This window comes from Oryctolagus cuniculus, chromosome 7, assembly GCF_964237555.1.
Source record: "Oryctolagus cuniculus chromosome 7, mOryCun1.1, whole genome shotgun sequence".
Classification (NCBI taxonomy): domain Eukaryota; kingdom Metazoa; phylum Chordata; class Mammalia; order Lagomorpha; family Leporidae; genus Oryctolagus; species Oryctolagus cuniculus.
In genome coordinates, this window is record NC_091438.1 from 152,535,702 (window position 1) to 152,551,380 (window position 15,679).

The 15,679-nt window shown below is 57.0% G+C and overlaps 1 protein-coding gene across 1 annotated transcript in view; it reads right to left on the minus strand.

Annotated features, from left to right (window-relative positions):
• Nucleotides 1–333: 333 nt before the first annotated feature.
• Nucleotides 334–15,679, minus strand: part of ACTL8 (actin like 8) — a 65,992-nt gene continuing 50,646 nt past the window's right edge. The window contains exons 2-3 of the mRNA XM_051828348.2: nucleotides 2,393–2,785; nucleotides 334–1,542 (exon numbers count right to left, since the gene is read on the minus strand). Of these exons, the coding sequence (XP_051684308.1) occupies nucleotides 790–1,542; nucleotides 2,393–2,740 (1,101 nt within the window). The 5' untranslated portion in view covers nucleotides 2,741–2,785 and the 3' untranslated portion in view covers nucleotides 334–789. The remainder of the gene's footprint in view (nucleotides 1,543–2,392; nucleotides 2,786–15,679) is intronic.

Consider the following 15,679-nt stretch of genomic DNA (forward strand, 5'->3'; position numbering starts at 1 on the left):
TGGAGCATCCACGGAGCCTGGCGTGCACGGGGGACCCTGGAGGCAACTGAGGGCCAGCCTAGCTGTGTGCTTACCATCGGTGTCCCTGCCACAGCCGGTCCTCTCGAAACCAGAAACCTCGCTGACCCTCTCACCGCCACGTCCCCAGTGCCCGGGACCTGACGCGGAGCGCTGGAGGAGCGACAGGACGCGCCAGTGGAGGGACCTGAGGCTGCCGGCCCGGATCTGCCCTGCTCCCGGACCCCCTCAGCCTGGCCCCCGCAGGCTCACACCAGCCCTGTGGCGCCCCCATCCCCGCCCCCCATCCATCACAGAAGCCAGCACGGGTTCCAAACCAGATGTTTATTTGTGTATATAAAACAAGGCCCCAGGCGGGAAAGGCACCCCTCAGAGAGGACCCGGACCACACAGCCTGAAAGACTAGAACACTCAACTCCCCCCCTCCCCTATCAAAGCTGATCAGTTACTATTCGCTCTCGGCCCACTTAAAACCTAACCAACCGAGCCCAGTGGGATGACCCCAGGAAGGCGCCGGCGAACACAGGGTGGCTTCTAGGCACGGGGGAGGCCGGCCGACGGCCACGCCCACCCCCATAACGGAGCAGCTGGACGAGGCTTTCCCTGCACGGGGTCCAGGGCTGGCGCCCCATCCTCCCTCGGCCTGGAGCCCACTCTGCCAACAAGATAAAAACTCAGAGTCAAGAAACATCCAAAGCCAGCTAACTCTAACCCCGCCCCACCCCTGCCCCCTGCCCACCTCGTCCCCAGGCCCCTGGAGAGGCCACCGGCTCACACCCGGGCCCCCTCGTCATACTCCTCCCTGGTCATCCACTCCGACTTGTACGTGGACAGGTGGGCCATGAGCGACGCCCCGAGCCAGACGCTGAAATTCCTGTTGCTGCCCACCCAGAGCGTGGCCTTGGCGGAGGCGAAGTGCTCGGCCGACAGCTCCTTCTGCAGGCGCTTGGTGAAGCCGGGGTACAGCGTGTTCCCGCCGCAGGCCATGACGTGCGAGATGAGCTGCTCGTGCGTGGAGGCCTCGCACGTCTTGATGGACTCCACCACCATCTCCGGCACGCTGGGCCCCGGCAGGTCGAACACCTGCGGGCTGAAGAACATCTCGGGCGCCAGGCGCTGCATAGGCGTCAGCTCGGCGGACGTGCCGTCGGGCAGCAGGTAGGTGTTGCTCTCGTCCGCGCCGCTCGGCAGGCTCTGGCAGAAGTCCAGCGCCTCGCCCAGGTTCTGCGGCACGTAGCACTTGCCCATCTGCGTGCCGGTCACCGTATCCAGCTGGAAGAGGTTGTGCGGGTCGGAGTGCTCCTTGAAGATGCTCTTGCGGAGGTAGGCAGCGAGGTCCTGGCCGGCGAACTCCAGGGTCTTGCAGCTGGAGGGGGAGGTGCGGCCCAGGTGGAAGGGCTGCACGCGGGTCAGGCCATAGCCGGAGTCCAGCACGGTGCCGGTGAGCAGCCCCGAGGCGTACAGCGACATCTCCATCTGGTTGGCCAGCAGCAGGGCCGGGACATCGAGCAGCTCAAACATGACCTGCAGCCCGGAGGCGGGGGACACTCAGTGGGTCGCCCCCAAACCCAGGGCCCCGCGCCCGCCCTGGAAGCTGACATCCTGGCGGGGCGGGGATGGGGACTCTTGGGCTGTCCCTCGGGACGCTGGGACGGGGGACGGGGTTCTGCGGCTCGGGTGTGGGAATGTGGGAGGGGCTCTGGGGATGACAAGGAGGCGGGAGTGCTTGGCAGGGGGAGCCTTATCCTCTTCAGCAGAACCTCTCCAAAGATCAAGACAAACTGAACTGCCAGCCCCGCCCCGCCCCACAGCCCCACCCCTGCCAGCCCCGCCCCACCCCGCCCTGCAGCCCTAACCCCACCCCTGCAGCCCCGCCCCGCCCCGCCCCGCAGCCCCAGGCCCACGCCTGCCAGCCCTGCCCCGCCCCGCCCCGCGGCCCCAGGCCCACGCCTGCCAGCCCCGCCCCGCCCCGCCCTGCAGCCCTAGCCCCACCCCTGCAGCCCCGCCCCGCCCCGCAGCCCCAGGCCCACCCCTGCCAGCCCCGCCCCGCCCCGCCCCGCCCCACAGCCCCAGGCCCACCCCTGCCAGCCCCGCCCCGCCCCGCCCTGCAGCCCTAGCCCCACCCCTGCAGCCCCGCCCCGCCCCGCCCCGCAGCCCCAGGCCCACCCCTGCCAGCCCCGCCCCACCCCGCCCCGCAGCCCCAGGCCCACCCCTGCCAGCCCCGCCCCACCCCGCCCCGCAGCCCCAGGCCCACCCCTGCCAGCCCCGCCCCGCCCCGCCCCGCGGCCCCACCCCTGCCAGCCCCGCCCCATCCCGCCCCGCAGCCCCAGGCCCACCCCTGCCAGCCCCGCCCCGCCCCGCCCCGCGGCCCCACCTCCAGCGTCTTGCGCCGGTCCGCGGGCTCCTGCAGCGGGGTCTCGGTGACGATGACGGGGGCGTCCTCGTGCTCCTGCCTGTGCCGCTCCAGGACGAAGGACCAGATGTGCTCGACGCCCTCCCAGTTGAGGACACGGCCGCGCTCGACGGGGTAGCTGAAGGTGTCGGGGTGGCACAGGTCGACGCCCAGGCTCACGCGCCGCCGGGCGTAGCTGGGGCCAGGGTTCTCCCGGCACGGGATGTAGTTCACCACGCTCGGGAGGATCATCTGGGGCTCGTTCCAGCCGGACAGGCCGGCCTTCAGAAAGGCAGAGCCGTGGTCGATGACGATGGTTTTCCCGGCCATGGCTCAGGCACGCGGGGTCTCAGGATGCTTGGCAAACGAGGGGACCTGTGGGGGAGAGGCTGCGGGTTACCTGCCGGCCTTCCGCCCCCGCGCCGGCCACCGGGCCTCTGGGAAGCTTGGCCGATTACCCTGCCACGCCGTTGCGAGCAGTGCCGGGCCTGCCACGCTCTCCCCGTGCCTAACTCATCCTAGGAATCCCGCGCTGCGGCCACCTGCCCACTGCACTCCTCCCACTGCCCCAGGGCAGAGGCCGCGGGGAAGGTCTCTCTAGAGACTCAGCGAGATCCAGGGCGCGGGAAGGGCCTGGCAGCTGCTGGCTGCCCGCTTAGACGGCACGGGAATGCGGGCGGCACCGCTGCGGGCCAGCGGCTAGCGACCAGCAGGCGGGGTGACGGCCGGAGCGGCCTTTGCCGGGCACAGACCCTCTCCCCACTCCGGGAGGGACATTTTGCATATGAGATCGAGCTGTGGGAAACTCATTTGTGCTGGCCAAAAATGGCCGGGCATCAGCAGGAACACAGGAACGCAGCCCGTCTCCCCCACAGCCTACAGGGCAGGGGCCATCCTTGCACCCATCTTACAGATGGGGAGATCGAGGCTCAAGGGTTAAATTACCTTCCCAGCCCTTATAACCAACAAGGGCAGGGCAGGGGCACACACTGAACAGCAGGCAGATGTCGCTTGGGGGTGGGGGTAGGGATTACACCTTCACTTATTTGAAAATCAAAGAGACAGATGGGGATCTTCCATCTGCCGGTTCACTCCCCAAATGACTGTAACAGCAGGGCTGGGCCAGGCCAACGCCAGGAGCCAGGAGCCAGGAGCCAGGAGCCAGGAGCTCCATCCGGGTCTCCCGCACGGGCGGCAGGGACTCATGCTAGAGTCATCAGCGCTGCCGCCCAGGGTGTACTGGCAGGAGCCAGGATCAGGAGCGGGGCAGGGATGGGACCCAGGCGGTCCAAGCACCCCAAACAGTACCATGCCTACAACTCCAGACGCCCACCCCAGGAATTAGGTTTTGAATATGAACTAAGCAGCTTATTTTTTTAAATATTATTTATTTGAAAGACAGTTATAGAGAGGCAGAGAAAGAGAGAGAAAGAGAGAGGTCTTCCATCTGCTGGCTCGCTCCCCAGATGGCCACAACAGCCAGAGTTACACCGATCTGAAGGTAGGAGCCAGGAGCTTCTTCTGGGTCTCCCACGTGAGTACAGGGGCCCAAGGACCTGGGCCATCTTCTACTGCTTTCCCAGGCCATAGCAGAGAGCTGGATCGAAAGTGGAGCAGCCAGCACTAAAACCGGCGCCCATATGGGATGCTGGCACTGCAGGTGGTGGCTTTACCTGCTACGCCACAGCACTGGCCCCAGCAGCTAATTTATCATATAAAGGAGACTCCAAGCACAATGCCTCCCCATGGTGGTGATCAGTTTGCCTGTCAGCGCAGTGGGGTGATGCTCACCCCCACGCAGAGGAAAGGCTGCGTCACTGCCCCAAGTCACTGCCTGACGCCCGATGCGCCATGAACAGCAGCAGCTGAGAGTCAAAGAACCCTCACAGTCCCCAGGGATCTACAGAGAACGGAATCCAGACAGGGATTTGCGCCAAGGAGCTCCGCTGTCCTCGACGGGCGCCCGAACAAGGAGGCGGAGAGGGGAGGGTCTTTCAACGAAAGAATGGGGAGCACCCGGGTGTGCAGCTCACACCTTGCAGAATGTCTCTCAGGTGGATCTCAGACCGAACGTGAAGCCCAGAACCCACAGAACTTCTCCAGGAAGGCCGAGGAGAGACTCACGGGACCCCGGGTACAGCAAACTCTCCCGAGCTAGAACGGCCGAAGCTGGGGCTGGCCTTGCGGCACGGCAGGCACAGCCGGGGCTCGCGACAACAGCACTGCCGATCCCGGGTGCCTGCTGCCCGTCCTGTGCGCCTCTCCCAGCCTCCTGGATGCGCGCCCTGAGACACAGCAGCTATGGAATGGCCCGCGTATCTGAGCACCTGCCGCTCACCTGCGCCACCGATGAGGCTCTGGCCCCTGGCTGCTGCCGGCAGCTGGGATGGGAGACCTATGCCTCTCCTCTATCCGTGGCACCTTGCCTTTCAAATAAATAAATGAACTTTTAAAAAAATCAGCCAGTTCATGTCACTGCTGCTCCGCTTCCAACCCAGCTCCCTGCTGGTGTGCCCGAGAGGGCACAAGCATGGCCCAGGTGCTTGGGCCCCTGCACCCACATGGGAAACCCAGAGGAAGCTCCCGGCTCCTGGCTTCAGCTTGGCCCAGCCCCAGCTGTTGCGGCCACTTGTGGAGTGAACCAGCGGATGGACGATCTCTCTCTCTCTCTCTCTCTCTCTCTCTCTGTCTCCTCTCACCCTGTAACTCTGCCTTTCAAATAAATCTTAAAAACAATTTTTAATGAAATAAAATGAAGTATGTGAAAACTGCTCATCATCCCTAGTCATTAGGAAAATGCCAATCACAACCCCAACCACACAGCGCTGCACACTGTCAGACGGCTAAGACCACAGCGCACGCTGGCAAGCAGGTGCAGGGACCGGAAGTCTCCAGCGCTGCCACTGTGGTGAAAGGCGGCACCTGCACTCCGCAGCCAGTGTGGCGTCTCTACCAGCGGCAAACGCGCACCTGCCCTCCCGCCCCTGGTGTTCACCCAGGAAGCCAAAGCGGAGATCGGACACGCACACATTTCTATAGATGTATTCACAGTCGCCACAAACCAGAAAAAGCCCAGACAGGGCACGGGTAAACAGGCCTCCGTTCAGTGGAGTGCCACCTGGCAGAGAAGGAATGGCTGGCAGGTGCGCAGAGCGACAGGCTACAGCCGGCTGCACAAGCACGATCCTAGCAAGTTCTGAAACGGCAGCACAGGAAGCCCTGAAACAGGAGTGGCTGCCAGCAGACAGAGGGGATGAGGGGGCTGGCGCCTGGGGTCACAGCCAGACAGGGGGACGTGATACAACTGTGCTCTATTTTCTTCTCCTCCTCTTTTTTTTTTTTTTTTTTAAGATTGATTGATTGATTGATGGGTCTGGCATTGTGGTGAAGCAGGTTAAGTCCCTGCCCGCAATGCCAGCATCCTGTATGGGCGCCAGTTATTTTTTTCCTTTTTTTTTTTTTTTTGTTTTTGACAGGCAGAGTTAGACAGTGAGAGGGAGAGACAGAGAGAAAGGTCTTCCTTTTTCTGCTGGTTCACCCCTCAAATGGCCGCTACAGCCGGTGCTGCACCGATCCGAAGCCAGGAGCCAGGTGCTTCCTCCTGGCCCCCCTGGGGTGCAGGGCCCAAGCACTTGGGCCATCCTCCACTGCCCTCCTGGGCCACAGCAGAGAGCTGGACTGGAAAAGGGAGCAACAGGGACAGAATCCGGGGCCCCAACCGGGACTAGAACCCGGGGTGCCGGCGCCGCAAGTGGAGGATTAGCCTAGTGAGCCGTGGCGCCTGCCAGCGGGTGCCAGTTCAAGACCCCGTTGCTCTACTTCCAATTCAGCTCCCTGTTAATACACTTGGGAAAGCAGTGGAAGATGGCCCAAGTGCTTGGGCCCCTGCACCTGCATGGGAGACCAGGAAGAAGCTCCTGGCTCCTGGCTTGGGCTTGGCCCAGCTCCAGCTGTGGCAGACATTTGGGGAGTGAACCAGTGGATGGAAGACCTCTCTCTCTCTCTTTCTCTCTCTCCACCCACCCGCCCACCCACCCTCCTTTCTCTGTAACTCTGCCTTTCGAAGAAATTTTTAAGATTAATGTATTAATTTAGTTATAGAGAGAGCAGAAGAGAGAGATCTTGCATCTGCTGGTTCACTCCCCAGATGTCTGCAACAGCCAGGGCTGGGCCAGGCTGAGGTTAGGAGCAGGAATTTCCACTGGGTCTCCTACATGGGTGCAGGGGACCAAGAACCTGGGCCATCATCTGCTGCTTTTCCCAACGCATTAGCAGGGAGCTGGAGGGGAAGTGCAGCACCCAGGACACGAACCAGCACCCGTATGGGAAGCCGGTGTCACAGGTGCAGGCTTAACCTCCTTGCCACAACGCCAGCCCCCTCAGATAAATTTTTAAAAAGTACTATGAGGGATAATGTATTAAGTTGTCCATTAGCAGTCAGGGCTATGCTGATCAAGTCACCATTTCTCATAGTGTCCATTTCACTTCAGGAGGTTTCCTTTTTGGTGTTCAGTCAGTTGTCACCGATCAGGGAGAACATATGGTATTTGTCCCTTTGGGACTGGCTTACTTCACTCAGCATGATGTGTTCCAGATTCCTCCATTTTGTTGCAAATGACTGGATTTCGTTGTTTCTTACTGCGGTATAGTATTCTAAAGAATACATATCCCATAATTTCTTTAACCAGTCTACCATTGATGGGCATTTAGGTTGGTTCCAGGTCTTGGCTATTGTGAATTGTGCTGCAATAAACATTAGGGTGCAGACCGCTTTTTTCTTTATCAATTTAAACTCCTTTGGGTAAATTCCAAGGAGTGGGATGGCTGGGTCGAACGGTAGGGTTATCTTCAGGTTTCTGAGGAATCTCCAGACTGATTTCCATAGTGGCTTGACCAGTTTGCATTCCCACCAACAGTGGGTTAGTGTCCCTTTTTCCCCACATCCTCGCCAGCATCTGTTGTTGGTAGATTTCTGTATGTGAGCCATTCTAACCGGGGTGAGGTGAAACCTCATTGTGGTTTTGATTTGCATTTCCCTGATTGCTAGTGACCTTGAACATTTTTTCATGTGCCTGTTGGCCATTTGGATTTCCTCTTTTGAAAAATGTCTATTGAAGTCCTTGGCCCATCTCTTAAGTGGGTTGTTGGTTTTGTTTTTGTGGAGTTTCTTGATCTCTTTGTAGATTCTGGTTATTAACCCTTTATCTGTTGCATAGTTTGCAAATATTTTTTCCCATTCTGTCGGTTGTCTCTTCACTCTCCTGACTGTTTCTTTTGCAGTACAGAAACTTCTCAATTTGATGCAATCCCAATAGTTGATTTTGGCTTTGACTGTCTGTGCCTCCCGGGTCTTTTCCAGAAATTCTTTGCCTGTGCCAATATCTTGAAGGGTTTCTCCAATGTTCTCTAATAACTTAATGGTGTCAGGACGTAGATTTAGGTCTTTAATCCACGTTGAGTGGATTTTTGTGTAAGGTGTAAGGTAGGGGTCTTGCTTCATGCTTCTGCACGTGGAAATCCAGTTTTCCCAGCACCATTTATTGAATAGACTGTCCTTGCTCCAGGAATTAGTTTTAGATCCTTGATCAAATATAAGTTGGCTGTAGATGTTTGGGTTGATTTCTGGTGTTTCAATTCTGTTCCATTGGTCTATCCATCTGTTTCTGTACCAGTACCATGCTGTTTTGATTACAACTGCCCTGTAGTATGTCCTGAAGTCTGGTATTGTGATGCCTCCGGCTTTGTTTTTGTTGTACAAGATTGCTTTAGCTATTCGAGGTCTCTTGTGCCTCCATATGAATTTCAGCATCATTTTTTCTAGATCTGCGAAGAATGTCTTTGGTATCTTGATTGGGATTGCATTGAATCTATAAATTGCTTTTGGGAGAATGGACATTTTGATGATGTTGATTCTTCCAATCCATGAGCATGGAAGATTTTTCCATTTTTTGGTATCCTCTTCTATTTCTTTCTTTAAGGTTTTGTAATTTTCATCGTAGAGATCTTTAACGTCCTTGGTTAAGTTTATTCCAAGGTATTTGATTGTTTTTGTAGCTATTGTGAATGGGATTGATCTTAGCAGCTCTTTCTCAGTCATGGCATTGCTTGTGTATACAAAGGCTGTTGATTTTTGTGCATTGATTTTATATCCTGCCACTTTGCCAAACTCCTCTATGAGTTCCAATAGTCTCTTAGTAGAGTTCTTTGGATCCTCTAAGTACAGAATCATATCGTCTGCAAAGAGGGATAGTTTGACTTCTTCCTTCTTGATTTGTATTCCTTTGATTTCTTTTTCTTGTCTGATGGCTCTGGCTAAAACTTCCAGAACTATGTTAAATAGCAGTGGTGAGAGTGGGCATCCCTGCCTGGTGCCAGATTTCAGTGGAAATGCTTCCAACTTTTCCCCATTCAATAGGATGCTGGCTGTGGGTTTTTTATAAATTGCTTTGATTATATTGAGGAATGTTCCTTCTATACCCAATTTGCTTAGAGTTTTCTATCAATTCCCAACTTGACTCTCACTGGGATTAAACATGACAATAGGTCTGATCTGATTTCATCATCATTTAAAAAAAAATCATCTATTATTTTTCACTTTATGTTTCTGTGTGGGAACAAACTGTTGAAATCCTTAGTTAAGGTATAATAAGCTGATCTTCTGTATACTAAGATAATCGAAAATGAATCTTGATGTGAATGGAAGGGGAGAGGGAGTGGGAAAGGGGAGGGTGGTGGGTGGGAGGGACGGTATGGGGGGGAAAGCCATTGTAACCCATGAGACGTACTTTGGAAATTTATATTCATTAAATAAAAGATAAAAAAAAAAAATTTTTAAAAAGTAAAAGTAAATGTTAAAAGAAGATTGTTTAATTGTTAATTTGAAAGGCAGGGTGAGAGAGAGAGAGAGAGAGAGATCTTCTATGCGCTGGGTCACTCCCCAAAATGGCTCTGACCACCAGGTTTGGGCCAGCCTGAAGCCAGGAGCTTGGATCTCCATCCGGATCTCCCACGTGGAGGCAGAAACCCAAGCACCCAGGCCACCTCCTGCCACCGTCCCAGGTGCACCGGCAGGGGCCCGCACTGGAAGGGGAGCAGCCGGGGCTCAAACCAGCACTTCCATATGGGATGCCGGCGTGGCGAGTGCCAACTCAGTCACCGCGCCACAACGCGCGTCCCTGTGCCGTACCTCGCCTGTATGTGTGTGCCACAACTCTCACAACGAAATCCTTGCTAGAGGGAACGTGCCTCTCGGTGAAGGCTGCCTCAGGGACGAGGCAGTGGGTGTGGGCCAGCCAGGGACAGGTGCCCAAGGCCCCCTTGCAGAAGACAAATCGTCACACGACAGCAGACTGCGTGCCCACACTGGCTGTGGGTGTTTCCCGTACGAGAGCCTTCCAACCGGAAGCCACGTCTCCAGGCTGTCGCGCGGCCAGCCACCTACTCTGATCAATTTCTGGACAGCACTGCATCTGCCCATCACGACTGAGCGTGACAGCCCTGCCCGGCCCAGTGGCTTCCCGCTGGAACCAGCCCTGGGTAGCGAGCAGGCTCCCCGGCCTTGACCGAGCTCTGACATCAGACCCGGGAGAGGCGGTGGAGGAGAGGAGCCTGCTGGCAGGTTGAGTGATGGATCTCTTGGACTGGATCACCTGGAGTGATGGAGATGCGGACGCCGGGATGACATTCCGGGAAGTGGGCTCTGTCTCTGCCTCCCTCCCCCGCACCATGAGAGCAGAGTGACAGATGGATGCGCCCGTGGCCCCAGCGTCTGGACTTGGGAGGGAGGGGTCGCCACTGCAGCTGTCAATCAAGATGCTCATGGGGCAGGGGAGGGGGGCAGGCTGCAGGCTGGGGGCCTTCCTGTCCTGGCGGTGGGGGGGGGGGGGGCTGAGGATGGCAGGTCCCTCCCCCAGACCATGACAGAAGAACATTTGGAGGCAACTCCCTAGAGATCAAGCCCACGTACCCCAAACATCCCTGTTGCACTTCCCTACTGAACACCCACTGTGGGCCCAAAACTACACAGACGCCACCGTCCCCTGCTGGAGTTTACGTTCAAGCAAGAGAGGAGCCGAGGAATCAAACACAGCCCAGCCGCAGGGACTCACAGACGGGTCCGCCTGCAGGGAGGGGCGGGAAGAGAGAGCGGTCACGCAGGCGCTCTGTGGGGCTCGCAAGTGCACAGAGGTTAGGCCGCCGCTCAGGACACCCGCACGCCATCCCGGGGTGCCTGGGTCCCGGTCCTGGCTACTGCACTCCCAACCCACCTTCCTGCTAATGTTCCAGGGCTCAAGGTACTCGGCTCCCTGCCAGCCACAGGGGAGGTCCGGATGGAGCTCCTGGCCCCGTCCAGCCCCCGGGGAGTGAACCAGTGGACGGAAGCTCTCCGTCTCTGCCTCTCGAATAACATGAAAATAGATTTTTACAAAATAAAGCGTGTTGACATTGGAAACGCATTCCACACCCAGGGAGCCGCAGTGCAGAGGCCCTGAGGGGGACGAGGCCAGGTGTGGCCCCGAGAGAGACGGCCAGGAGAGGCCAGTGGCCGAGGAGGGTGTGGAGGGCCTCCGAGGGCCTTCATGAGGGGCAGCCCTGGAGGGCTGGGCGGCGCCGCGGTCAGATCTGCCGGCAGTGGTCTGCGCTGATCCGAAGACCAGACTGGAGGCCCGGAAGCGGAGGAATTAGAAGAAGAGGCGGCCGTGGCGAGGCTGAGAGCAGTCAGATGCCAGACGTGGACTCGACCTCCTGTGTCCACGGCTCTGCACCTGTGGAGGCAGCCAAGCGGTGACCAAAATACTTGGGAAGCAAAACTGTGTTTGCACTGGACACGCATCGTTCCCTAAAGAACACGACGGAGCAGCCATGTGCACAGCGCGGGCCCCTGTGAGCCTAAGTGAGAGATGGCTTCACGCACACAGAAGGCTGTGTGCGGGTTATAGGCAAATACGGCGCCATGCTGCCGTCCTCGGGGACCCCGGAACCATCTCCCCGTGGGGACTGAGGGACGGGCGTCAGGCCCAGCGGTGGGGACACGGGTTTAAAATGCCCATGCCCCACGTCAGGGCGCCCGGGTCCAGGACTTGGCTCTGGCTCCTGACCCCAGCTCCCAGCCGACGCCGACCCCGGGAGGCAGCAGTGACGGCTCAAGGAGTTGAGTCCCTGTCACGCACGTGGGGGACCCAGATCCGGCTTCCGACTGGCCCAGGCCTAGACGTTGTGGGCATTTGGGGAGTGAAGCAGCAGATAGGAATGATAAGTTTCTCTCTCTCTCTCTCTCTCTCTGCCTCTCAAATAAATACATAAAAATCTTGACAAGTGAGGCTGATACTGCGGCTACAGGGCCAGGAGCACGTTGAACATTTTTGCTCCAGAAGGCAGAACAGAAACGGAGGAGCCGCTCACGGAGAGGGGACGGCCAGCGGGGAGCGGGTGGGGGCGGGGAGCGGTCCGGCGTTTCGTTCTGCACAGGGGAACTGCGAGATGCCCAGCTAGAGAGCGGGCCAGAAGCCACTCGGGGAAGAGCGGAGAGCCACGGGGAGGCTGGGGTCACATCCTCGACAGCCGTGCCTGGGGACGCTCTGAGGCCTGGAGCCAGGCCCCGAGAAGGAACCCGCGGCAGAGAGTGAGCGCGCAGGAGTGGAGCCCGGCGGGAGGGGCGCCCCGAGGCCCGGGTCAACCCTGGGGAGATGCGAATCTGAGTTAGTGACACAGGAGGCGGCGGTCGCCTTGGCCACTCAAGCGGCTTCATGGCAACGGTGAGGGCAAAAGCCAGGAAAGAAGATTCCAGAAAGAAGGAGAGGTTCTCAGACTGGCCCAGGCTCCAGCAAAACATCGCAGCCCCCAGAACAAGGGCACGCTCACGTGCTCCTAACTCCAGGCAACTTAGCCTCTGGGGTTAGGGACGCACACCATGCATCTGCAGATGCAAACCCAGATCACTCAACACATGCACAGGACCAAGGCAAAGGCAAAGGTGCCGATCCTGAGACCACCCAGCCCCGGGCTCGCCAGGGACGCCGAGGCAGCGGGATCACCACGCCTATGACGTTAAAGGAAAGGCAGCTGTATCCAGGAAAAAAAAAAAAAATATATATATATATGTATATATATATATATATATAAGAACTACAAAAAGAATCCAGTAGAAATCTGAAAACGGATAACCTTGGAACACCTGCAATTGATTAAAGACTCTGCTCAGTAATAGGACGGGTGTGGCAGGGGAATGAGTAACAGAGCTTCAAGATCTACAAACACGACAACATCGGAGACAGAGAGGGGAGCGTATTTTAATAAGCAAGGCCTCGAGACCTACAGGACAACAGAGAGGTCTCACTTTCACGGCACGGAGGTTCTAGAATGAACAGGAAAGACGTGAACCTACAAACGAAGCCAAGCACAGCCCACAGAAAGGCAACGCAATGCAAGGCGTGCAGGTAGAGCAGGACCCAGCCGCTGGGTACGTAAGATTTTATTTAATATCTCGACAGCACCCGGAGGAAGAGAAAACGCAACCCGAGAGAACAGCACCGAGTGGCTGTAGATTTCTCGCCAGAGCGGACGGAGCACTTGGCTGCTTGGCCCAGCGGTTAACACGCTGCCTGGGACAACCCCTTGCCCCATGAGCGTGCCCAGGGCCAAGTCCCAGATCCACTCCCGACTCCAGCTTCCTGCTGGTGCAAGCCTGGGAGGCAGCGGGGGGATGGCTGAAGTACCCGGGTCCCCAATTCGAGACCTGGATCGATTCCCACTTCCTGGCTTCCAGACAACCCAGCGCTGGCAACGGCGGGCATCGGGGGGAGTGAGCCAGCCGACGGGACCGTGTTCGTTCTGGCTGGTTCTCCTTCCCTCTCTCTTTCTGCCTCTCAAATACACAAAAGGAAGAAAAAGAAGGAGCGGAGACCAGAAGACGAGCAGCGTTCCAGGTGCAGAGGGAGAGCTGGCGGCCCGGAGTTACAGACCCAGCAAAAGCACTGAGGGAGGAAGATGACACACAGCACTCTTAGACGGAGGAAAACGAAAACGGATCGCCGGCAGAGGAGGGCGACGACACTGGGCGCCAGCACCCAGACAGGAAGTGGAAGCAGGACAAGTGGTCAGTATCCAAGAAGGCGCCGGGGCGTTTTTCTCGCCATAAAGCACGCGTGACCGTTACAAGCAAAAACGCTGACCGTGTGTGCCGGAGCCTGGACTGCCCAGGGTGCACACGGATGCGCACGTCTGTGGGTCAGCTTCCCGCGTCTGCAGCTTCCCGTGCCCCACCGTGATCTGAACGTCTGGGGCACAGACCACGGCCCCGCGCGGAAATAAACCAGCAGAACGCAGGAGGAGCCACCTGAACATCGGACAAAGCAGGCGTCGGAACAGAGAATGCTGCCAGCAACCGAGGAGCTCACCCAGGATAAAAGGCCAGTTCACACGAGGACATTAGCGTCCTGGCATGATGCACCCAAAGCCAGATCCTTCCAGCCACCGAAACCTGACAGCCACAGACATGACAGAAACAGAAAAAGTAAGCTTGGTTCTCAGAGCTCCATAAAACGAACAGACAGGCCAAGTTCACTCTTCAAAACTCTCACATTGTTATCTATGGACTACACAGACGCTCCCACCACCAGCAGCACACACAAGACCGGGAGGAATACTCGAGACAGGCCACAAAGCCCCAGCGGATCCAGAGGAACTGCGGCCCTACCTTGAACTAGAACTCTAAAGTGGAATGACAGCCGGAAGTGGAACAATGCACATCTAAACAACTCCCAGGTCGCGGAGGAATCAGGACAGATTTCGCGGGACCGGCACTGTGGCACGGCAGGTTAGGCCGCTGCCTGTGACACCGGCACCCCATGTGGGCATCATTTTGCGTCCCGGCTGCTCCGCTTCCAATCCTGCTCCCTCCCTGCTCGTGCCGCTGGGAAAACAGTGGAAGATGGCCAAGGGCTGGGGCCCCTGAACCCATGTGGCTCCGGGCTTCAGATCAGCCCAGCTCTGGCTACTGTGGCCACTTGCAGAGTGAACCAGTGGATGGAAGACACCCCCCCCACCCCGCCCCGTCACACACACTCTGTTGCTCTACCTCTCAAATAAACAAATAATTTTAAAAAATAAAATGAAAATAAATTATTTTTAAAAAAAGTTTTTAAACCTCTTCCTGGTTGCACAACTTGGTCAATATATGGAAAAGAAAAAAAATTCACACTAATTGTACACAATCTCTTCAAGAAAACAGCAGAGGAGCCACACATCCCACCCATTGATTGAGGCCCACACTACCTCGAACTGAAAAGCAGAGAGATCTGAAAAAGGAAAGCCACACTGAAATCGGGAACACAGACGTAGGAATTCTTCAACAAACCTGAGCAAATTCAGCACCAGACACATTGACCCCGTGGAGCTCATCCCAGGAACGCAAGGCAAACCCAACGTTTTTTTTTTTTTTTTTTTTGACAGAGTGGACAGTGAAAGAGAGAGACAGAGAGAAAGGTCTTCCTTTGCCGTTGGTTCACCCTCCAATGGCCGCCGCGGCCGGCGCATTGTGCTGATCCGAAGCCAAGGGCCAGGTGCTTCTCCTGGTCTCCCATGGGGTGCAGGGCCCAAGCACTTGGGCCATCCTCCACTGCACTCCCGGGCCACAGCAGAGAGCTGGACTGGAAGAGGGGCAACCAGGACAGAATCCGGCGCCCTGACCGGGACTAGAACCCGGTGTGCCAGCGCCGCAAGGCGGAGGATTAGCCTAGTGAGCTGCGGCACCAGCCAAACTCAACATTTTTTTTTTTTTTTTTTGCAAATCAATGCAATTCAACCTACTAAGAGACCAAAGCAGAAAGGCCACGTGACCATCGCAACAGACGCGGAAATAAACGGATGCAATTCCACACGCATTTGTGACAAAAACATGCGTCGACCAGGAAGCGAAGGGGCTTTCCTTAACCTCACAGAGTGAAAACTTACGGCCGGCAAACGTTGAGAGGAAAAGCTACACGCTTTCTCCCTAACACTGGGGATGACAAAAGGACGTCGGCTTTCACCCACTGAACCAGAAGTCCCAGCCAGTGCACGGAGGCAAGAAAAAGCCAACAACAGGCAGAGATGCTGGAAAGCAAGCAAGCGAGCTGTCCCTGCCTGCAGAAGAGCCCCAGGGACCGACAGAAGGATCCGGGCATCACTACACTGAGTGAGGCCAAGTCATAGGATACAAGTCTAGTATTTAAAAATCAATTATCTTTTATAAACTACCAACAAGCAGTGGAAAATTAAAATTGCCTAAAA